Source organism: Tiliqua scincoides, chromosome 3, assembly GCF_035046505.1.
Source record: "Tiliqua scincoides isolate rTilSci1 chromosome 3, rTilSci1.hap2, whole genome shotgun sequence".
Taxonomy (NCBI): Eukaryota; Metazoa; Chordata; class Lepidosauria; order Squamata; family Scincidae; genus Tiliqua; species Tiliqua scincoides.
Window position 1 is genome coordinate 81,137,878 of NC_089823.1, and position 25,161 is coordinate 81,163,038.

Here is a 25,161-nt window from a genome sequence, read left to right on the forward strand (position 1 = left end):
CTGAATACAGGCAGGATTACGGTTAGCAATACATGATTGTGGGGTGGGAAAGGAGGAAGTTGGAGGTTGGTTATTCACGGAGAAACTTGCACTCAACAATCTTATCTCATAAGAACATAAGAAGAGCCCTGCTGGATCATGCCAAAGGCCCATCTGGTCCAGCTTTCTGTACCTTACAGTGGCCCACCAAATGCCTCAGGCAGCACACAAGACAACAAAATACCAGCATCCTGGTGCCACTCCCTTGCTTCTGGCATTCTGACATAGCCCATTTCTGAAATCAGGAGGTTGCAAATACCTATGTAATCTGTGTAGAGATTACACATGCAAAAACCTATGTAATCTTGTAATCTGTGATAGACTTTTCCTCCAGAAATCTGTCCAATTCCCTTTCAAAGGCATCTAGGCCAGACGCTGCCACCACATCCTGTGGCAAGGCGTTCCTCAGACTAATTGCACACTTGGTAAAGAAATATTTTCTTTTATCTGTTCTAACTCTCCCGACACTCAGATTTAGTGGATATCTCCTGGTTCAGGTGTTGCGCGAGAGAGAAAAGAACATCCCTCTATCCACTCTATCCGTCTGTTGCATAACTTTGAATGTCTCAATCATGTTCCCCTTCAGGCACCTCTTTTCAAAGAGGCCCAAACGCTCTAGCCTTTCCTCATAAGGAAAGGCCTCGTAAGGAAAGGTGCCGCAGCCCAGTAATGTTCACACATTCACATTCAACTTCACACATTCTAGAATTATCAGAATTATTAAGACCTTTCCTGCTACCAGTTTCCTTCTTGGGATGGGGGGGGGGGGGAGCAAAACTGTGGGGAAGGGGGGGAGGGTGATATCATTAGGATCATAGTCTGAAGGCAAAGGTCAGCCCCCAGAACTACTGATGCTTGAGGCAGTGTACTAAATGCTGCCCTCCTTTTCAGCAGTATGCCAGTTGCTGCCTCTGTCACATGGGGTGGAAGAAGAAGCAAGGTGGTCCACTCTTCTCCCCACTTGCCTGCCCACTTGTTGCTTTGTAAGCAGCAGGTGGGTAGAGAGGGGCAATGTGGAGCTGCAGCAGGGTGTTCTTTTATTTTTCCCTGTCTTCCCCCAGCAGCATGAAGACGAGGGGGCTGCTGCTGCTGGAAGATGATCGGAGCACCCATCAGAGCAGCAGGCTGGATACAGTTGCCGATAGATGGGCTGGGGGCTCGTCAATTTGCTGCCCCTGCAACTTTGCTGCAATGTATTATGATTTCAAGTTGCTTCATGGAAAGGCCAGTCTTACTCAGTGCTACAATAATGCTGTACGAGAGGCTCTTCACAAAGATGCAGCCTCTTGTAGACAAAGAATGCGCTGCTTTTGTGCCTGAGTATGGTCCATATCCAGCTACTGCTGAAGACCTAGTGACACTGTGGTTCTAAACTCTGCTTTTTTTCCTGTCTGATTCTGCTCAATGACAAATGCAAAACGCAAAGGCCAGAGCAGAGGTTATAACTGTGGAAGGGCTCTGCTAAGGTTATGGAAAAACTCCTGACAAGTGAGAAAAACGGTTAAAGATGAGTTGTGTTAATGGCATTCACTGAAAAAAAAATTCTGGAGAAACCAATAAGGGAAGTCAACACAACGGGAGTGAAAGATCAGAAACTGATGGTGGAAAAAATCTGATGCTGCTAGGCTGTAGTTAAGAGGGCAAGGGCAATATGTGTTGTGGACTGGGTAGAGTGTTAAGGCTTTGATTGGAGAGATGCAGCTTCAAATCCATAAGTAGCTACGTAGCTTTGTGGATGACCTTGGGCCATTTTCTATCTCTGAACTCTTGTAAGGACAAAATCAGACTGTTGGCTGGGGAAGGAAAGTTCCACATCTGCTGCTATGGTTTCTGTGGGGGAAGGAAGGGATGTTGATAAATATGTTAAAGGGTAGGGCTGAAAGGAGCTCTAAACAAATTTTGACTTTGAGAAATTAAACTTGTCCTTCTGCCACCTCTTTCTCTGCAGTTCCGCAAGCAATAGAAAGAAGTTGCCTGGTTCAAAATAAATGGCTATGTTAGCAAAATGTGCGATAGCAAATATGTCACAGCCCCTCTATTTAAAATGTTCACTTTATTTAAGAACTGCATCCATCCATACCTGCTGCTTTGATTTTAAAGAACATCAGCATTTGCCTCTGCATTTGTTAAGAAAATAAAACACCGTGCCATATTTTGCACTGATCAAAAGAGACATCAGCAATTACTATCAAAATGTTGCCAGCATTGCACATTTTTGATCAAAATTAAAACCTAAGGAATATTTGATACTAGCATCATATCACTCCATCAATCCTCCTACCCTTTCAGCTTCACCTTCACTAAGGCATTAACCAATTGTACTCTGTGCTTAGATGTATTGGTCTTACGAATAAATAAATATTCTATATAGGTTAATTTTAAAAGCACAGAATCTAAAATACTGTATACATATTTTATTAAGAGAGATGGTTTCGTCATTGAGAGAAAACATTGAAAACTGGTAAATAACTCATGCTTCCATGCAAGCCCTGTGACCACACAAATTCGTATCACCAATGTCCTTTCCTTCATTCTCAATTCTGAATATACATATTTCATACTGTTTGCAACATAAAGCACCCATCAGGGAGAAAGATGACCTACTGTAATCCTCCACAATCACACTCTTCAACACTAGCATGCAAATGCAAGGAGCCAAGTGAGCTTTTTTTCTGCCATCAAGCTAAAATGGATTATATGCTATGATGGAAAGTGTTGAAAACATGAAAAGAAAGTTATGGAATTAAATATTATTACTCACTGACAAAGCTGCGGCTCTGTATCATTCGTGACCTTGCCAGTGTCCCAGAGGGTCTGTTCAAATTCTCCTTCAATGAAATCCTTCTCCATGATCTTTAGACTGACAGAAATTAGCCAGTCTTTCTGCTCTCCATTAGGCCAATAAGAGGCAGACACATTATTCCTCAGAAGGACAGCGACTGGAGCTCTTCACAAGTGGAACGAGACAGCCACAGACATAGCTAAGGAAAGGCGTGTGAGCATGACCATGACACAGGCAGTGGGAAAATAGAGGGAATAAGTGCTTGGAGGCCAATCATATTTCATTATTCTGCTGGATAGAAACAAGATATGCTTAAGAGGTCATGTGCTCAGAGTGTTTTTAGAGAAGCAATGTCTGTGATAGAAACCACAAGAGGTACCCTCATCCTCCACAGGAATATGGTTTTGTATTGATGTACAGCTCTGACATTCAAGCTTATAGACATCCATCAAAATATCTGGAAGAGTGTCAAGATGTTGAGCTACTTAAGAGAAAGAAAATGATACTATAAAGGTTACTTTTTCTCGGATCACTTAGCAAAGCTTAGAATTTCTGCACTCCCTGTAGCATCCTTGAAGTGTCTAAGGCAGTAAGAGGAACCCTGGGACCAGAGTCTAATACCTCGACCAGATAAGGAAAATTCTCCTTTTTGAGCAAGCAAGAGCAATTTACTACAGGGATAAAGAAAAAGTGGAATGTGTGTGTGTATAGATATATATATATTTTTCATTTCAAGAGTGTCCTCTCAAGGAAAGTATCATCAGAGTTCAGCTATACAGAGAATTAAGCTGCACAGCACTACAGTTTCTTCTGGTACTTCAGAATAATCTCAAAAGAAAGCTGTTTCTGAACTGCATCTGTAATAAATATTATTTCTTAAGTAGCTAAATAAAAAAAGAAAATAAAAACCAAGGTGCTGTGCAGTATTAAAAACCTAGAATTATAAAGAACATGGAATAAAAACTGTTACAAAATCATGTCCACAGGCTTATGATGTACAGGAAAGGGAAAGGGGTAATATGTAAATATTGGTACATATTTGCCAAGCTAAACCTTTAAGAATATAGTTATGCTTTTGAAAGGAAACAGATTACTTAATGACATAGTTTAGCAAACTTGCTTTTTTGTCTAAAGAACTTTTTTGTCTAAGTCAGTGGTTCCCAACCTGGGGTATAACTACCCCCAGGGTACTTGCAGGGATCCAGGGTAAGTACTAGGGTACTTACAGGGGTACCCTAAAGTACCTTTAGGGGTACTTGAAAAAGAATTCAATAATGGCAGAAAAAGACAGGTCTGTATTAGAATGCCTTGCGGGGTCGGCATTAGAATGCTTTGCAGGGCTGATATGAGGGGTACAATTTATGGAAATGGGCTGCCAAGGGGTACGCAAGTGAAAAAATGTTGGGAACCACTGGTCTAAGTGATTTTTTTGAAAAAGAAAAACAAAAGACGCCCAGCTGTGCCTGTACTCTGCAGAAGTTTCCCATCCTCTCTCAGAGGAAAGTGCTTCATGCATGAAGATGTGAGTTTCTGTATGTGCACAAGAAGGATTTTCTTTTTTAATCCTGGGGCAGCCCCTCCAGATTCATGAGGTGTTGCTCCGTAACCTTTATCAGGTAGGACTTTTGTGTGTGGGGGGGGGGGGGTGAGGGTTTGGTACCACAAGGAGAGATTTGAAACCTTCCATGCACATGCAGTACACAGACAGCCCAATCCTAAACTGTGCTGGTGCAGCCAGGCTGCGTGGCCTGCACTGCATCCCAATACAGTTTAGGAGGCTGCCGGAGGTCTCCTTGGGGTAAGAGGATATTTTTCCCTTTACCCTGAGTAAAGCCCTAGCCCTCCCAACCACTCCTATGAGGCTTCTTGGATATGTTCCAATTATTTAGATGGTGCAAATTCAAGAAGTCTGTGTAGGGCTGTCCGGCCTGGGAATGGGGGTTAGGACACAGTAGTGGAGGCCCAATCCTCCCCCCCCCGTTCCACCCTTCCCCTGCTCCAAAATGACCCATCTCTCCCTCCAACATGCCCTCCTGCCATCCTCTCCCAGCCCCCATGCCACCTGGCACACACTTACCTGTACTGGGCGGGGCAGGGCTGGGATCCGGCATGGGACTCTGCACTAGCCCAGCCAAATCTTGAGTGCCTTATGGTGCCAGCTCAAGTTAACGATAGACTTGCACTCTGAGTGAAGCAATGGACGCTGGTCAATGTGTTTGGGATAATGCAGTAAACTGAAATTTGTGCATATATTTTTCTAAGTACCTGATTGGAAGTGGCATCAGTTAAATATAACTTAAAGAGGTGACCTTCAGGGTAAACAAAGCAATCTGCCTTTGATATTACTTCATTCCAATAAATAGTACAGCTGCTCACTAGTCAATAGACATGTAATGGACACATTTATTTTTGCATGACAAGACAATTAAAGCTGGTGCCAGTGGATGCAGATTGTCAAGGCTATAGTTCACAAATGAAAATTCCTCTCATTTCTTTGTTATGACTATTCCCTGACAGAAAAGAAATACATGTTTATGAAGGGGAAAAAAAAGAGAATGTGGGTATCACCGGGACGTACGAAGGTTATTTGGCACCTGGGGCCAATAAATTTTTGGCACCCTCTCCATGACAAAATTATTTTCAGTAGTAGTCATGATATGAAATGAATAATAATAATGGCCAGAGAAGTGCAGACAATGAACATTGTCTTTTATTGAACTTATATATACCAAGTTTCACGTACGCAGTGACCATTAGAGATCATAACCCAAAACAAAGCAGGGAAGGAAAACCCATCAAGATAATATGCAGTGGGCTTGTGGTCTATCATACATACAAAAGTAGTTGTGTTGTAATATAGAAGAAAGGCAAAACATACGTACATTTATGAAGAATACATTTGGTTTCTGAAATGCTTGCAAGAAGCTATTTATTCCCAGTAGCAATCCCAGTGTACTCCACTTTTTGTTACAGTGTACACCTTTTGTTACAGGATTCCCAGTATAATCCACTTTTTGTGTTTTCCTTTTCTGGTTTTTTGGCTATAATTTTTGATAGAATAGAGATAATTCAACATGACTTGTTTCATTGCATTCTGCATGAAATTATGCACTGAATGATATATAACATTATGGTATTATTTAAAAATACCAAGTTTTTAAAAATTGGGAGGTGGCCTCTATCACCCCCCTGCAGCTTGGTTCCTAGAGTCCACCCCCTGGCCCACCATTTGTATGCCACTGGGTATCAAACGGCTGAACCCAACACCAACACGCCAAAAGATATATGATAACACAGCTTAGAATTCTCATCTGTTCTTGAAGCAAAAGAAGCATATCCTTGTGATTAACCACAGGAATGAACTTGGGTTCATTGGGCCAGTCAAAGTTAGGCACTTTTTTTCATCTCACAATTTGGAGAGAGAGGTCAGCATGCACTTAAAACCCATTGAAAACAATGGAATGCAACAGAACTTTTAAATTTTGACTGAGTAACGCCCACAAGTTTCATTTTTAAAACAGACATGAGATAGATGTCTGAAATAAGTATCTAAAACACACACAAAAAAAGCTTTATAGATTACATTTAAGACCTAGAAAGTCACAACTGAGTTAATGAGCTTTAGTGTTTTTTTCTTGATAGGGGGCTTTCAGAATCTTATGAGAAGCACATGCGTTTGTTTTTTAATTGCTCATGTAGTGTGATTGGATTTCCAGTGGAGGAAATGTGTTGCATTGTTTCCTCCTTCTCTTTTAGGAAATGATATAATCCATGTTCACGTATCCACAATGGAAAGGCCACTGAGCTTGGAATGGAGAAGGATAATAAACATACAGGATTGGCAGTGCCTCTCCGAGGAATCATTAAATGCCAGACTGCTATTTTTTTTTATACTGACAATGACCTTTCCTTAAGACAAGGGTATACGAAAGGGAGTTAGTCACTGTGATGGCAAAACCAGTTTTGAATACACTTTAGGGCCCAATCCAAGCCTACTTTCCAGTGCTGATACAACCATGCCACCGTGGTATGTGCTGCATCCTGCTGTGGGGGCGGGGGTGGCAGTCATGAAAGCTTCCTCAAGATAATGTTTGTTCCCTTACCTCAGGGCTGCATTGTAGCTGAACTGGCATACTGGAAAGTTGGATAGGAATCGGTCCTTAATGCATTTGCACCTATTACACTGAACCTTAGCTGCAAGGGCCTGATAGTGGCAGTAAAGGAGTGGGGCAGACAATGTTTGCAGTGCCTCTCCTCTGGATCATGCAGTATACAGCTTCAGGGGAGAATATTGCTTCATCTTCACCATGTTTTACATGGTTATTTTGTCAATCATCATTGACTTTATTTCAAGATGAATTTGATCTAAGCGATTAGAGAAGCAAATTGAATAGTGTGATCCACAATTAAGAAGAAAATAATTAACACATTTCAACGTATAATTAACCTATCAAAGGCTTCATATGCCTTTGGTGCTAAAATAAGAAGATAAATTAGCTTTTCTGAAATAAAGATTATTATGGCTGCATTTCTTTTTATGACATTGATTTTCACTTTTTCATATGAAAGCACTGATTTTTTTTAACAGCTTAATCTAAAGATCATTTATTGAGCTGCATTTTCTTATTGTAACGTTCACATGTTGAAAACCAAATTACGTAATACAAGTGTTTTGTTCCCTCCAGAGACCAGAAAAATTAGTACTGGACTACATAACTTAAAACAGGCCACATCTAGTGATGACAGAAAGAATTTGTAGGAGACAATTAGCTTATTCCTGGATTCCAGAAATATAGGCTTTTCATTTGAGCATTAACGATTCTTATTGTGTCTGGTAACTAAAAGAAAACAAGATGTTATCGTAAAATATGTTGGAGCTGCTGCTGATTGCTGATCTATCATATCATGAAGGCATTTGAGCAGTTTGATCATTGATCATTTGATGACCCTGCAGCCCCTGAAGGGCCAAACTGTGTTACATGCTTTGGCTCTGATTTTCTCTACTCTAGATAACAGCCACAGGAGGCTGATCTCATTGGGACCATGGAGTGAGGGAAGGAGATCTTTAACTCTTTGCTCTGTCACAGATCCACAACCCAATCCTGCCTGGGTTGGGCAATGGTAGCACTCCTTTTCCACTAGCGTGGACATTTGTAAAAGGGGCTGTGGCAATATGCAAAGTCACACACTGCTAGAGCGCCAGTGGAAAGGCCAGAGCCTTGTCGTGCACTCTGGAGCAGCGTGAAGATGGTGATAATGGAGGTAAGGTGGCAGGGGAAGCAGGAGCGGTGGAAGATGGTGGAATAGGGTGGCAATGGGGGTAGGGGATGGGCAGATCAGGTCTGGGAAAGAGGCAGGTTCGGTGGCAGTGGTGGCCACCAAGTGCTAATTCCCTTCCCAGAACCGATTCCCGTACCCCAGTGCCATGGGTCCATGTGGACCTGCACCAACTATTAAGCTAGCACAGGTCCAAGTAGCACCCCCCCCCTGCACTGCAGAGGCTTACTCTTAACTGACTTCTGCAACTCCCCCACTCCATGAAGCAGTGTAACTGGAAGAAGTACCACCCCAGGGCACACCTTCCAGGGCCACACTTCCCCGCTCACCCTGCTCCGCCTCCAAACACAACTGGAGCTCTGCTTCAGTCACATCTGGAGGGTGTTTTGAGGCCCTAGGCCCAATGTCACATTTGGTTTTTGAGGTAAAACCAGAAGTGACGTTTTTATGCCTTTAAAGGCCTTCTGAGGCCCAGAGGAGGAAGAGTGCTGCCCATGGTCCTGTGACCCCTCAGACCGCCCCTCAGCTACACATCTACCCCCACATACGCAACTGCCACAGCATGTTGCAGCATGTTGGCAGCTATTTCTGCGCTGCTGCATCAGCAGAGGTGGGAAACAATAGGATTGGATATCCAATTTGGTAGAATGGATGATGGCCGGATCCCAAAGGATCTCCTCTATGGAGAACTCGTGCAAGGAAAGCGCCCTACAGGTACACCACAGCTGTGTTACAAGGACATCTGCAAGAGGGATCTGAAGGCCTTAGGAGTGGACCTCAACAGGTGGGAAACCCTGGCCTCTGAGCGGCCCGCTTGGAGGCAGGCTGTGCAGCATGGCCTTTCCCAGTTTGAAGAGACACTTGGCCAACAGACTGAGGCAAAGAGGCAAAGAAGGAAGGCCCATAGCCAGGGAGACAGACCAGGGACAGACTGCACTTGCTCCCAGTGTGGAAGGGATTGTCACTCCCAAATCGGCCTTTTCAGCCACACTAGACGCTGTTCCAGAACCACCACTCAGAGCGCAATACCATAGTCTCCCAAGACTGAAGGTTGCCAACTACTAGCCCTTCATTGTTGTTATATACCTCTGGAAAGATAATCTACACACATAGATACACACACAAACCCAATCCAAAGATTCCCTCCCCCCAGCTGCAATTTGGAAAGCAAGGAGACAAACAGAGCCAAAGAACACATTTGGTCTTAAAAGACTAAGTTTGCAACTTGGGCATACTGATAAAGAAATAATGCTTTCAGATCCAGCTTTGCTGGAGGATGGACAGGTAGTGTCCTTAGCACAAAATGTCTTTCACGTACCAGTTGTTACATCAGCTGCACTCCCTTGTGGAAAGAGATGACCCTGCTACATCTATACATGCTCTCATAAACATCAACAGATTTGATTCCTGCAATGCTTGGCAGCCACATACGTGACAACAACCTAGGTGTCTTAGGGTGCAGTCCTAATCCCTTATGTCAGTGCTTTCCAGCACTGGCATAGCGGTGCCAATGGGACGTGTGCTGCATCCTGCAGTTGGGTGTCACTCACGGAGGCCTCGTCAAAGGAAGGGAATGTTTGTTCCCTGACCTCAGAGCTGCATTGCCCTTATGCCAGTACTGGAATGCACTGACATAAGGGGTTAGGATTGTGCCCTTAGTGAACCACAAGCTGAGCATGAATACTGAATCCAGTTTCGGGCACCATTTTAAGGACACTGATAAGCTGGAACGGGTTCAGAAGAGTTCAGCAAAGATGGCAAGAAGTCTCAAAATCAGGTCTTATGAGGAACAGTTAAATGAGCTTGGTATATTTTTCCTGGAGAAGAGCAGATTGAGGGAGATGTTAGCCATCTTCAAGTATCTAGAGAACTGTCATGTGGAAGAAAGGGAAGACTTACTCTCTGTAGCTCCCTAGAACCAATAACCGAAAGCAATTTTAGACATAAGGAAGAATTTCCTAACTGGCACTGGAACAGTCTGCCTTGTTCAGTAGTAGGTTTTCCCCGGGGGGCAACTCATCCATGTGGTGAGGTGATGTGGGTTGCATCATTGGCAGATTAAGGGAAGTGAGTGAAAGATGGATTTGGGGTGCTCTTCACTCTGAATCTGCAGCCACTGCCATCACCCTCCAGCCTGCCACATACATGAGCAGCATTGATCTGCTTTCCGTCTGCTAAAAGAGACCTCTTTACCATGCTCCTGGTACAGTTTTCTCAAACCTGGAATTGCAGAACTCCGGGTTTATTTAAAGGGGCTGCACAAAGGGGCTCCTTCATTTGCCCACTCCCATTAAATAAGTCCCACACTTCCTGGTTTCTAAAACCATGTAAGGAGTATAGTAAGGGGCTTTTTATTTATTTAGCACACAGGTGGCAGAAGCAGACCCAAGTCTCCAGAGGCCTTCCAAGGCACACTATCCTGATTCTCTGGCCAGGATAGTTCCCGAACTATGAGCCGTGGCTCCCCAGGGAGCTGTGGAAACCAGTCAGGGGAGCCATGGAATCATGGTAAAAAAACCTGCTGCCCTACACAGTGTATAAGATTGTAGTCCTAATGGGGAGCTGCGGCCAATGGCCCTGTAGGTCAAGGGAGCTGCCAGTTGAAAATGTTTGGGAACCACTGTCCTAAATGGTCGAGATCAGCCATTTTCAACCACTGTGCCATGACACATTGGCGTGCCACGAGATGTCCACAGGTGTACCACAGGAATTTGGGGGAAAGTCAAATATTAACAGGTCCAATGGGGGAAGTGAGCCCCCCACTTGTGTGCCTTGTCAATTGTCAAAATCCTGATAGTGTGTCTTGACAATTTTAATGCCTTGTCAGTGTGTAGTGAGATGAAGAAGGTTAAAAATTTCTGGTTAAAAAGACTGTTTGTTCCCATATGAACTTGCTCATCTATTAAGATTTGATCTCAGGTCCATCTTTAGTTGCCTCTATCTTTGGGGACTGGGTTTTTTCTCTGTTGGGGCCATGGCTGTGAACTAATGCTGCACCTAACCACATTTTCTTGAGAGTAAGCCCCATTGAACAAAGTAGGACTTACTTCTGAGTAGACCTGGTTGGAATTGTGCCCTCAGTCTCTCAATTATATTCACATGGTTTCTTCACTTTTTTTAGATGCTAGACTAGGTCTAACCTACTTGTTTTCACTTTCAACACTAACTAGTTTTTAATCAGCTGTAATCTGTTTCTTATTTGTACTGTTGTCTATTCTAGCTTAGTTTGTTGTTAGTAATTATTTGCAGTAGTCACTCTGAATACAAGAACTGCCTTGAGGATTACTATAGCTGAAAGAAATGATATTCTCTTAAAATAGTAAATAATCATTTCTCCTAGGATAAAAAATAGGGAAGGAGTCTTAAGAACGCACACATCCAATGTTGTTTTGTTTTAACATAAAGAGACTCTGATCAGCTTCCTAAATGCAAATTATTCAGATTCAAACTATGCCACTGAGAAAATGCAAGACTCTATAGACTAGTTCTATATCATGCTCCATGAAATAAGTACAACAGTACTTCCCACTGTGGAATGCCTGGAAAGCTAGCATTGCCAAGTGAGAGCACATGAGAATAGATGTAACTACAAATTGTTGGTGACATTTGTGAAAATGAAACCCATACAAAGATCCTTGTAAGGCTGTCCCCTTGGTGCAATCACTTTGAAATACGATTTTCCCATACAATTGTCAAGCATTTTATATTCAATCACAAGTACTGACAATTCAAAAAATAAAAAGGCAGATGCACACAACACAGAAGGCAACATGAAGATTACATGTAGTTGTGCCCTGTGGGGGAAGGGGACTGAGAGAACATGCTAACTTGGATCCAGTGTCTGGCATGCCTTGGATCCTGGTCATGCAGAGCCCTCACAGTGGGCTGCTGTTTGATCATTGGGAGAGCGATGACATCATTTTCCAGTTCAGTTATATTGTCAGCATTCCATCTGACAGTGGTCAAGGGAGGGCAGGGAGAGAGAATGGCGATAGAGGTGAAGGAAAGAAAAGCAGAGCAAAGAAATGGAGAGGAGAAAGATGTAGCTGGAGGTGACAAGGCGGAAGGGGGGGAGGAGCAGTTCCAGGATGGGGAAGGACAAAGGGGAAGAAGAAGCATCAGAAAAGAAGTGAACTGAAGAGGCTCTGGGACAGAAAGGAGGGGCTTGAATCCAAACAGGCTCTAGGACATTTTCAACCTTTTCCATCTTATGGCACACTGCCAAGGCACTAAAATTGTCAAGGTACACCATCAGTCTTTTGACAGTTGACAAGGCACACTGTGCTGCCAATGGGGGCTCACATCCCCAGAAGTCCTACTAATAAATTACCCTCTCCCAAATTCCCGCGGCACACCTGAGGACCATTCGTGGCACACCAGTGTGCCATGGCACAGTGGTTGAAAATGGCTGCTCTAGGAGCTCGCTGAGCAAGGGTCCTCTGTCCCCACATTGGAAAGAGATAGGGGCAAGACCCATAGGTAGTGGTTTGAGGAGGGGTCCAGTCCAGCCCCTAGCAGCGTTCCCTGTAAGCCCAGATTCTCAGTCCAGTTCCCTCAGGCAGCTGCACAGAGTTGTGACTCCGTATCCAGATGTTCAGTGATGACATCATTGCTGAACTTCAGGATTGTGGAGCTCAGCAGGGAGGTGTGCAACCACTTGGCTGTGTACCTTAGGGAACACGAGCCCTGGCACGGGAACCATAGAGGGACCCCTAGACATTCTTGTCCAGGGTCAACCCAACGCAGCCCAGAGTAGTCACTTCTTTTTTATTTACTGACCATTGGCAACACTTCCACCCAAAGGAGGCTTGCTACAGGCAAAGGGCCAAGACTATGAGAAAGTATCCACGGAGCCACAACCAGCCTTTTACTGAAGCACTTCAGCTTACGCTTCTAACCCACAAAACTGAGGTGCCTGAATCTACTGAAATTATTCACAGGGGGATAAAGGCAAAATGAGATGTGCATTTAAATTTGTAAACTAGAGGCAATTGGAAGCACCTCTTTTCTCTCAAATAGTAATGGCATTTCTGTTCAGAAAATTGCCCCCCAAGCTGTGATCTGCTCCCAAAGCTGCAATCTGAGGAAATGGTTTTTCTGCATATAAAAGCTCTTCACATTAAAGCTGGTGGTCATTAAATGTCTTCGTATTTTCAATTGACTTTGGAGGCACTGGCTACATTTTGAGCAGCAAGAGAACCTGGGGAAACCCAGTGAGTATCTATATATTTGTGAGACAACTCATTTACTCAGAGACTGAAAATACTGAGAATTCCAGTTCCTAGTTATGGCAAATCCTGAATGTATGTATTTCTTTTGCCTTTTCCCCTTTAGCTCATCTTTAACTACTGGCCTGTGAAATTAAACACAGCTCTATCCTAGTAAACACCCGAGTCAATTAAAATATGCCTACCAAAACAAATATCTGAGAGAGCTTGTATGTCACTGCCTTTGGGAAGAGGTTTCAATGCAACAAGCAGGGAAGGACATTCGTGTTTCCCTCATCACCACTGTTTAGTATTCTTTTATGAGCAGCCCAATCCTATGCAGTGCAGCTGCAGCAGGGCCACACAGACCACACTGTATCCAATGCTGGAATTGAGCAGGCCTTACACATTCACTATACAGCTTGGAAATTGAAGTATGTTTATTAATGCCAGGGAAAGTAACCGGAGGCAGCCACAGATGGAGCCACTAGTGCCTAGTGGTTAGCTCTCATCTACTGCCACTGTTCTCCCTGCTCCCTGGATTCAGAAAGGAAGTGGGAATCAGAACAGAAGAGAAAGTGCAGCGAAGATGACGGTAGTGAACTAGAGTGATTTTCTGACTCCCTTTTTGAATTCAGGAAATGGAAGGAGAAGCAGTGGTGAATGTAGGTGGGTAGAGGGAACATGCACACACCTGCTGCCTGAGGCAATTGCCTCCATCAGTCTTACGTATGGCCTGATCCTGATTCTTTGTGTAAGACTGCCTTTTGCACCACTGTAGCATGTAGAGTGTAACCAGTGTAGCAAAGCGGCAGGCTAGGACAGACCCTGGTTCAAATGCCTTTCAATCATGAAGCTCATTAGGTGACTCTGGGTTAGTCTCTCTTGCTGCCTCACAGAGCTAGGTCAAAAAGGGGGGGGAGTACCACATATGGCATCCTGAGCTTCTTGGAAATGGCCCAGGATAAAAATGAAATAATAAAATACAGTAGAACCTCCAAAGTTGACCACCTCTCTATAATGACCACCTCCTTAAGTTGACCTAATTTTCACAGTATGGACAGACACTGCATATTCACTATGGGAGACCAACCTCTCTATATTGACCACTTCCGTAAGTTGTACCTTGACCACTTCAATCATTGCACAGTGATCATTGCACAGTGTGGATTCAATCATTGCACAGTGTGGATTCCGAGCCAACAGGTCCACCACTGATATGGTATTCTCCCTTAGACAACTGCAGGAGAAATGCAGGGAACAACGACAGCCACTCTTTATAGCCTTCATAGATCTCACAAAGGCTTTCGACCTGGTCAGCAGAGACGGCCTCTTCAAGATTCTCCCCAAGATTGGATGTCCACCCAGGCTCCTCAGCATCATCAGATCTTTCCACAAGGACATGAAGGGCACTGTAGTCTTCGATGGCTCCACATCAGACCCTTTTGACATCCGAAGCGGAGTGAAGCAGGGCTGTGTTCTTGCACCAACCTTGTTTGGGATTTTCTTCGCTGTCCTGCTGAAGCAGGCCTTTGGAACTGCAACAGAAGGCATCTATCTCCGGACCAGATCAGACGGAAAGCTCTTCAACCTCTCCAGACTGAGAGCAAAATCCAAAGTCCAGCTGAAATGTCTGCGTGACTTCCTCTTTGCCGACGATGCAGCTGTCACTACCCACTCTGCCAAAGATCTCCAGCAGCTCATGGATCGTTTTAGCAAGGCCTGCCAAGATTTTGGACTGACAATCAGCCTGAAGAAAACACAGGTCATGGTTCAGGATGTGGACTCACCTCCCTGCATTACAATCTCTGTGCATGAACTGGAGGTTGTCCATGACTTTGTGTACCTTGGCTCAACGATCTCCAACACTCATTCTCTCGATACCGAGCTAAACAAGCGCATCGGTAAAGCAGCTACCACGTTTTCCAGACTCACAAAGAGAGTCTGGTCCAACAAGAAGCTGACGGAACATACCAAGATCCAGGTCTACAGAGCTTGCGTCCTGAGTACACTTCTGTACTGCAGCGAGTCATGGACTCTTCGCTCACAACAGGAGAGGAAACTGAGCGCTTTCCACATGCGCTGCCTCCGACGCATCCTCGGCATCACCTGTCAGGACAAAGTTCCAAACAACACAGTCCTGGAACGTGCTGGAATCCCTAGCATGTATTCACTGCTGAAACAGAGACGCCTGCGTTGGCTTGGTCATGTCGTGAGAATGGATGATGGCCGGATCCCAAAGGATCTCCTCTATGGAGAACTCGTGCAAGGAAAGCGCCCTACAGGTAGACCACAGCTGCGATACAAGGACATCTGCAAGAGGGATCTGAAGGCCTTAGGGATGGACCTCAACAAGTGGGAAACCCTGGCCTCTGAGCGGCCCGCTTGGAGGCAGGCTGTGCAGCATGGCCTTTCCCAGTTTGAAGAGACACTTTGCCAACAGTCTGAGGCTAAGAGGCAAAGAAGGAAGGCCCATAGCCAGGGAGACAGACCAGGGACAGACTGCACTTGCTCCTGGTGTGGAAGGGATTGTCACTCCCGGATTGGCCTTTTCAGCCACACTAGACGCTGTGCCAGAACCACCTTTCAGAGCGCGATACCATAGTCTTTCGAGACTGAAGGTTGCCAATACAATACCTTGACCACTTCAATCATTGCACAGAGTATTAATTTACGCTCCGTAAGTTGCCCACTGAACGCAATACTATGGGCCTGAGTTTTGCCTGGTTTGTCCCATCTTAGAAAAGCAAGAAGCCACGCGACAATCCCTCCCCTATGCCTGCTAGCGTGTGTGCAAAAGGGTTTTTATAGGTGGGCACACTGCACATAGCCGACAGACCTGCGCCGGCTGCCAATTGTACCTGGACATGTACCAAGTTGTGAGGGACATGAGGTTGCTTGTGCATAGTGAAGCCACTGTCCTTTCACTTTGGTTCCCATCGCCAGTGCATTACTTTACACCTACATTGAAACACAACTGCTATTTTGCTGCCTATTCTCCTGGTTTGGAGAGATCCTTCTGGAGCATTTCACAATCCCTTCTGGTCTTTACCACTCATAAAAGTTTAGTGTCATCCACAAACTTGTCCATCTCCCTGCTTATCCCTGTTTCCAGGTCATTTATGAAGATGTTGAAAAGCAGTCCCAGGACAGATCCTTGAGGCACTCCACTTTCCACCTCTCTCCACAATTTTTGTCAATTGGCCATTGACACCCACTCTCTGTTTCCTGATACTCAACCAGTTCCCATTCCATGAGAGGACCTGTCCTCTTATTCCCTGATGGTGGAGTTTTCTCAACAGCTTTTTGTGAGGGACCATATCAAACACCTTCTGGCATTTAGTGAATCTGAGGAGACCCAGTGGAAGCCAGGCAGCCTAACTAAAAAAGTGTTTTTTGTTTGTTTGTTTTAGCCGTTGGGGCTATGTAACATGCTACATGCTATGGGCTGGCAAGGGATAGCATTGGTCTGCCTGTCTGCTATGAAACCAAGTTTTTTTTTTAACTTACAATTTTTTTTAAGTTTATGATTTTTCAGGGGTTTTTTTAAACACGGATTGTGGGCTGTTTATTCTCTGTCTCTTGATATAGATATAGATGATATAAATAGTAAGCATCACAAGAGGATCACTTCTCATTGATATGTGCAATAAAACTTTTTAAAAATCCAATCTAAATAATAATTTGACCTTACATTTGTTGTCCAGGGAGCTAAACATGATAATATTTAAATGCCTTTTTCTTCCATATGTTGACCACCTCCCTATGTTGACCAATTTTCTCTGGGTGGTCAACTTAAAAAGGTTTTACTGTAGAATGAAATCACACATGTGCACATCAAAGGAGTGTCTACTCCATAGCAACAAGCTTCTGATCTAGCCCAGTTCTGCTTGTTTTAATGTACCACAGCATTTCAGAAATGCACTTAATATGAAACATTAAGCAACTACATTCCCTAGAAGTACATAACAAAGCCACAGTCCACAGTGCTTAAAGGTCAGAAACAAAGTGGACATTCAATATATGCTCTCCGCTGAAGTGGTTTATTCTTTACTATCCTCTTATCGAGCAGCTCAGTCTACGCCCCTTTTCAATCAATTTCTTCCTGTCTTTTCTTTATGTTTTTTTAGTTTTAAATTTAGTAATACCTATACTGTCTAACTGGGCTTTTAGCTTTTCATTTAACTTCTGTACTTACTGGAACGCAAGACTGTATAGTTATATCCAGGGATGGGAAAACCCAGCATGGATTGACTCAAGTCAAGTTGCCAAGTCACCATTTCCCATGATTCAACTTGAAAAGAGTCATAATAGGGGCACTTGCTGAGTCTCCGAATCACCCTTTAGTGACTCTAATGGATTCAAGTTGAGTTGCCCACCCTTTAAAAAACCTCTCCTTTAAAAAGTGGAAAAATTGGGGTTGCTGCCAGGGAGCGTGTGTATGTGTGTTGGAGTTCTCTTTACTCACTCCCCTGCTGCCCCCTTCCATGGGTAAACAGGGCAGGAGGAGTGGGAGGGACTGAGTAAGAGCCGGGCAGAAGCAGCGAGAGGAAGGAGGGTCACAGACAGTAGCTGGGAGGCTTACCAGGATGACCTGATCCTTTGCAGCCCTACTCAGATGTAGCCCCACTTTAGCCAGTCATACAATGAGGGTTGCCCCTCTGCTGCTTCTCCTCCTGCCTTCCCTCAGCCAATTGAAATATGAGAGTGCTGATCCTTAGTTCAATGATCATCTGTTCCTTCCTTCCTATCAGAGAGGGGGAAAGGGAGCCCAGTCCTACCTCTCCCCATTCATTGCAAACATTAACCCTTTCCTGCCTCCCAGTTGAAACTCCCTGCTGCTCACAGTTGGAATGCTGGCCCCATGAGGTTTTCCATGCAGCGAAAACAGTAAGCAAGCACCCCCAAACATAGGTAGACTCAAGTCAGCATGGCATGGGGACAAGTTCTGAGTCAGGGGGGCCCTGACTCTAGTCTTTTTCAGAGTCTTCCATGCATGCAACTCACGAATCACCAAAAATCATGCATTTTTGTGATTTGAATTCGAGTCACCTCACTTGAGTTCCCAACACTGGTTATACCCTTCTGCCGACCATTGTGCTCCAATCTGGGAGGGTTTTCTCCCCCAAGGACTGTGTATTGATCTAGTAATGCCTCATGACTACCAATGCCAATGACTTTTTAATGTTAACCTCTTTTCAGGGCCTGACCAAAACATCTCATTACATGATGCAGAAGATACAACACTACGCATCTCACATAATAATAATATAATAATAATATACAGTATTTATATACCGCCTTTCTTGGTCTTTATTCAAGACTTTATTCAAGGTGGTTTACACAGGCAGGCTTATTAAATCCACGCAGGGATTTTTACAAATTGAAAGAAGGTTCTCTCTTTCAAGAGCCACCACATTCAAGCTGTTACACTCCGATCTGGTTTAACATTCTGGCCTCCATCCTCCCACGCTCCGAGCAGATGGAACAGCTCAGCTGCAGCTTGCCAGCTGCTTCAAGGTCGCATGGTGCCGGTGGCCTCGAACTGGCGACCTTGTGGATGTTAATCTTCAGGCAAATGGAGGCTCTACCCTCTAGACCAGACCTCCTGCCCATGATACAAACATGATACAAACTTGGTACTCTTCAATGTAGTGGTGCACACAAATCTGTGTGTGGCAGTGACTAACCCTATGTAGACATGATAACCATGTATAGAACACATGAAGCCCCTCCTCTGCCAATGACCTAGCCTATACAGGGACACTCTGGGCAGTCATGTTGTCTGCCTGACAACAGTCCAGAAGGCTGTGCAACAGGATGTCTGGGCAGACACATCTGCCCAAAGCATTCCTGTCCCCTGATCGAGGGGGACTCCACACAGCACCTGAGTGGAATGCTCAGATGTGGTCTGGACAGTGACGGCATTCCAGGCACACAGCAGCCACAACTTTGAGCACCACTGACTTAAGGGGATGAGCAGAACTATATGGGAGTAGGTGATCCTGGTCCCAAGCTGTTTAGGGCTTTGTAGGTCAAAACCAGTACCTTGAATTGGGCCCAGCAATGATTTGGCAGCCAGTGCAGTCACCAGAACAGCAGCCCAAAAGAATCAAACTGCCAAGCTTCACTAACCCCATGAGCTGCAATATTTTATTTTTAGCACACATGATATTTCAGAATGATTTTTTTTAAGTGGCCAAACAGGCAGATTATGAGAGTTCAGTTACATTAGACACACTTGAGGTAGCAGAACAGGAGATGTCGCTGATGCCTTTGGGGCTGGTCTCATCCCCAGTGAAGCATAAAGCCATTCCTACCCTTCTGGAAAGCATCTGTGATAGTGCTGTGTACATTTCAAACAGATAATGGACTTCCAGCATAGCTGTTCTCAAAGAAGATTGTAGACCAAGAACTTTTCTCATTCTCCATCCTTTTATTGTTACTACTTTTTATTCACTGTATACCAATTTAATGTCATTTATCCCTAATATTTAATAATTTTTTCTCTTTGCTTTGATGGCATACACATCAAGGAATAAAAGGCTGCAATATAGAATATACTGTCTCAAAAGACAAACTATTTCTGATTTATCAGAGTCTGCTTGAGATCTTTATGCCCTGAGGGAAGGAAAGAAGCCTATGTGCTGAGTTCACAGGGAGCTCCTGTGGAGATCAGCACTGGCATGAGAGTGTTTTCATCATTCTGCACTACTTTTTAAAATGTTGTGAGCCGCCCTGGGATAGGCCGGATAGTTCTTTAGAATTTGGGATGAATAGCTGTTTCTTCTCACTATCCATTATTATCTTCCACTGTCCAATTTCCAGATGTCTCTTTTTATTAAGCTCAACCATCTCCCTCCACCTAAAAGCTGCCAAATGTTTTCTGCAGAATACAAAAATTAAAAGTACCTCCACATCTTAGATCCAAAATGGACAGAAGTTAAGACTGCCAGCTTTAGAGGTTCACCCAAAATCAACATCATGTTCCCTTAGAACATTAGAGGCTAAAGATACATTAGAAGGAAATTTCTTCAGGAGGACAGAAGAACCATAGTGTGAATTTGACACAGTAAAACTAGAATTTTATGGTCTAGTGATCATTATAAAAATTAATCTGTTTGAAGGATTAAATTTATCACTAAATATCAAAATTTTTGTATCTGTAAAACATATTGCTTCTATTCCTGATTAAGGGCCCAATCCTACCCAATTTTCCAATCCTGGTGCAGCAGTGCCAATGGGGCATGCACTGCATCCTGTGGTGGGGAGGCAGTCACAGAGGGCTCCTCAAGGTATGGAAACATTTGTTCCCTTAGTTCGGGGCTGCATTATAGTTGCACCAGGGGAAAGTTGAATAGGACTCAGCCCTAAGTCAGGAATGCATTTCAAACATCTGAAATGCAGAAACCATTTCCACATACCTTGGAATGCACTGGTGTGGTGTATGCAAGTGCTGGGTATTTTTTGGAATAGTTAAGTGTTCAAGATGGGCAGCTAACTTCTTTGTATAGCATCATGTTTGGCAAGATATGCGGATAAGAACAGGTAGCACAGGCTCCTCAATTTGCAAACTGACTTGATTCTTCTAATCTTAAAAAAAAGTACTGTTATTCTACAGATCTGAAAAGCTCATTATACTGAAACATGGCGCAGGATTTTTTTAAAACTATTTTGTTCTTAATTGCCAAACGTCTCCAGAAGTTCTTGCATTTTAGATCCATCTCAGCACCCCAACAAAATGTCACTAAAGAGATGTTAAAAAGAAAATTGAATGAGATTACTAATTTTATTCCTTTTAAAGCATAAGATTTATAAGCTGCAACCCAGCTCATTAAAAACAGACACTGCCACTTTTAAGAGCCAATATTGTGAACATAGCACAATAGTCAAACAATGCATGATGTGGTAGATTTTGGCGTGCAAGAATTTGTTGTCACAACCACCAATAGCCTTTATGAATAGCCAACTACAACCAAAAAATCAACTTTAAATTTCCTTAATAGAGTGTTTTCTTCTTCTACCCAGTAACATCATTAGGGTTTGCAACACCAGTGTATCACCCAGTCAGCAGGACCTAGGAGAGGGGGTACAGGGGGTAATTTGTACCCTGGTCCAGGGTCAAAAAGGGGGCCCAGGAACCAAAGGAAAGTTCTTGGGAACTTATGTTTTCCAGTCTCACCCAGACTCACTGCCTGCACATGATGCTGGGGGCACAACCACAGGCATGAAGTGGCAACTGCTGCACCAAGCCATACACACCGGGCCCAGAAATGCATCCATGACCCTCCCTAGCACAGTGTCAAATCTGGGAGGAAACTGACCTGCTACAGTAGAGTTTTGGCTTGGGGATGTCATAACTGTGAAGGAGTGTTTAGGGGTTCAAGGACACAGCTGCAGGGCTTCAGCTACTGCAGAAGTTCATTTTGGTGCACACAGCACACTGTCCATTCTAGTGTGAGCCTAACTATGACGATGCTAATTTTCTGCAGTGGATTTTCTTTATTTCAAAGATTTTAGAGAGACTTGGGAGTGTGTTTGGGTTTCCATACTACTTTATCTAACTGCCAAAGCCGCATGGTTGGGTAGACCTGGGCTCTGCATCAAGAAGCCCAAAGACTATACTGGCTGTTGGTACCCTCCCCCTGCCCTATTTTGCCCCCTGTTCTGCCTGCTCCCATTGCCCCCTTCCCCCCTTGGGAAGGGGCCCAAAAAACTTTGTAACCCCTAATAAAATTCCTCTCAGAGGTCCAGCCAGCCAGCATGTCACCTCCTCCCATGCAGTAGGCAGGGCAATGCCCAGGGGGTGGGCATGGCAATGCATCATCACCCCACCCCTGTTGGTTTTTTGGCTATACATTTTGATAGAATAGAGATATTTCAATGCAGTCTGTTTCAATGCATTCTGCATGCAGTTCCACATCGAAGGATACCTTACATGATGGAATTATTTAAAAAAAACACAAAATTTTAAAAATGTTGGCCAGTAGTGGTGTCACTCTCACACACATACACACACACACTCCGCGCACGTTGCCTGGTGTGATCTGCACCTCCTGCACCCCACTAGCAATGGCACTGCTCCTACTACTTATTTCCACTTTGAAACTTACTATACTTGATCTAGCTAATTTCATCCCAAACTCTTGAAGGAGATTGCAATAGTTGAAAACAAAAATGTATAGAAACTGAAAAACTGAATTAAAAATGGGTTTGATAAATATAAAAAAGGTATATTAGAATGCATGTTAGAAGTGAAAGTAATAGGATTACTTTCAAGTAAATTTGAATAGGATGGTAGGCTTAGGGCCCTACCCTGAGGGCCCTTACTACAGGCCCAGCACCAGAACTAGCCCAGAACAAGCCTACGCTGGGCCAGCTCTGGCACTGGGCCCATGGTCTGGCACTGGGCCCATGGTCTGCCGCCCGGTGCTTCACTCCAAGTGACAAACAGTTGAGAGGTAAGATGGGGCAGGAGGGAGGCAAGGAGGAGGTGTTGCAGGGCAGGTAGAGGATGGGGGAAGATGTGGCACAGGAGGGAGTGGGACAGGCAGAGCTTAGCTCCACCAGATCTGGAGTCCTGTGTAGGGCCACATGGCCTTACATGCATTTGGTAAACCAGCATTTGGTAAACCAGCATGTGAATTTGTCAAACAAAATGAGAAAGTGGGGAAAAGCCAGAGTTGTCCCATGACAAATGTACACAATGAGAATACACTAAGAAGTGAATGCTTTTCCAAATCTGAACTGTCTTTCACATAATTGGCCCATAGCATTCCACAATTGCACAAGCCAACTGTCCACTATTTCGAACTTATTTTACAATGTGAGATGGTTGTCAGTACAAATGGAACGTAATTTTTCACAGCAAGCACATAAATAATGGCTTCTCTGTTGCAAGGTAAGATCCGTGTATATTGTGAAACTCTACAGCTCTGCCAAAATCAAGACAGAAATGAAATTTAAAGCAGATGTTTAGATTTGATACATTCACCGGAGAAAAGCAAAATATGAAAAATGAAGTTGCAGTAAAAATGACTCAAGCATGAATTATTTACCACTCTGCTGATCTTGAAGTCCATTAATAGCTATAGGCCCACAAAGCACCTGAAATTACTCAGACTGACAGTCTTAGAACTGTTATTCTATAAAACTAGAAGGGAACCTATAGTCCCAGAAAGACCCAGCAGTTCTATGAAAACCAGCGTGGTCAACTGATGTCAGCAAGCCACCAAACTAGCATTCAGTAAATGAACCTTGTATTCCCCAAGTACATATGCTGCTTCCAAAGAGAAAATTCACCCTCCTTGGGCAACCCAAGCCCATATGGACCTTACACCACCGGAACTAGCATTGCAGTGGTCCTTGATGGTTGTGGCAAAGTGTACGTGTTCTGGAGCAGCCAGGGCACTGCCAAAGGCATTGAGTGGTGAAAGTAGAACCCTGGGTCTACTCAGAAGTAAGTCCTATTTTGTTCAATGGAGCTTACTCTCAGGAAAGTGTGGTCAGGATTGCAGTCAAAGACTGGGGGGGGACATGGGGGGGAATGTGCCTGTGGGACTTACTTCTGAGTAGACATGCCAAGGATTGGGCTTTCGGTTGCACTCTTTCTTCTCAAATATAGGAGCAGGCAATTGGCACTTCTCTCTTTCCTCCTTTCCCCCACCCACCCACCCCCTCCCCACAGGGACACTCCCCTATCTCATAATTGCAGTTAGCACCTCTCCTACTGTCCCTCCCCTCACTTGTCTGCATCTTCCAAAGGTCCAGAATCACTTGCCTCCCATTCTGCCCCCCCCATTGCCTGCTCCTGTATTTCAGAAAAAAAAGTGTGACCAAAAGCCCAATCCTAGGCATGTCTACTCAGAAGTAAGTCCCATTATAGTCAATGGGGCTAACTCCCAGGAAAGTGGGGTTGGAGAAGAACCTGAGCCCAGCCCAGCTCAGGCATGTCTACTCAGAAGTAAGCCCCATTATAGTCAATGGGGCTTACTCCCAGGAAAGTGTTGATAGGATTGTGGCCCAACACCCCTCCTCTGAAAGGCAAAGGCAAGGCAGGAAGGGGAGCTGCAGGCAACTGCGACAAAGAGAAGGGACTTTCCTGGACCTTCAGCCAGCCCATTCTTAGGCTGGTGGCCTCAGCAGACTCGCTGGCTTCCTACCTGCTTGCCCACCCCTGACTTCCTCATTCTCACTCTGCCCAGACCTCCTCCAGGCTTTTCTAGTTGCCCAATCAGCAGGCAGGGCAGACAAGGGACTTGATACCCAATCCTAAGCATGTCTACTCAGAAGTAAGGCCCATAATAGTCAATGGGCTTACTCCCAGGTAAAGGAGGATGGGGTTGCAGCCTTCCTCTTGCTCACAGCAGAAGATGCTGCAAAGCAGCTGCAGCTGCTCCTTTTTCAAAGCATTGGCTTCTCCCTCCAGTGCCTGCTCTGGCCCGGCGGCACACCTGAGGCTGCCTCTTGGCACAGCAGTTGAAAACCACTGCTTTAGGAGGTCCAGGGAAGGGAACCTGAAGTTGCATTTTTTTTTCACTGTCACTGTCATTTCACTGAGCCTGGCAAGCTTCCCCCCCCCCCCCCCGTCGCCTCCGGGTGGTGGTGGTGGAGGTATTCCCTGGTATCTCACTTAACCATGTGGGGGTTCTGGAACGGAACCCCTGCAGATACTGGAGCACGCCTGTACTTCGCTTTTTAATTATTTGATGTTTCTTTATATAACATAGCAAAACATATGATTGTACTGCATTTTTTTTTTTAAAGTAAAGAATGGTTTCTTTTTTGTTGGGGCAGGGAGGGGCGGGGGGAGGTGACACACTAGCAGAATCAAATAAGGCATTTTCTGAATTTTTG

At 44.5% G+C, this 25,161-nt stretch overlaps 1 protein-coding gene across 7 annotated transcripts in view; it reads right to left on the reverse strand.

Moving 5' to 3' along the window:
- The window catches only part of FRMPD4 (FERM and PDZ domain containing 4), a 351,306-nt gene extending 348,262 nt beyond the window's left edge, over positions 1-3,044 (reverse strand). For 3 of the 7 annotated variants that reach the window (XM_066619178.1, XM_066619173.1, XM_066619180.1), the window contains exon 1: positions 2,801-3,044. In XM_066619178.1, coding sequence (XP_066475275.1) covers positions 2,801-2,889 — 89 coding nt within the window. In that variant the 5' untranslated portion in view covers positions 2,890-3,044. The remainder of the gene's footprint in view (positions 1-2,800) is intronic. The other 4 variants (XM_066619174.1, XM_066619176.1, XM_066619175.1 and 1 more) reach the window with 4 other exon arrangements.
- Positions 3,045-25,161: the final 22,117 nt, after the last annotated feature.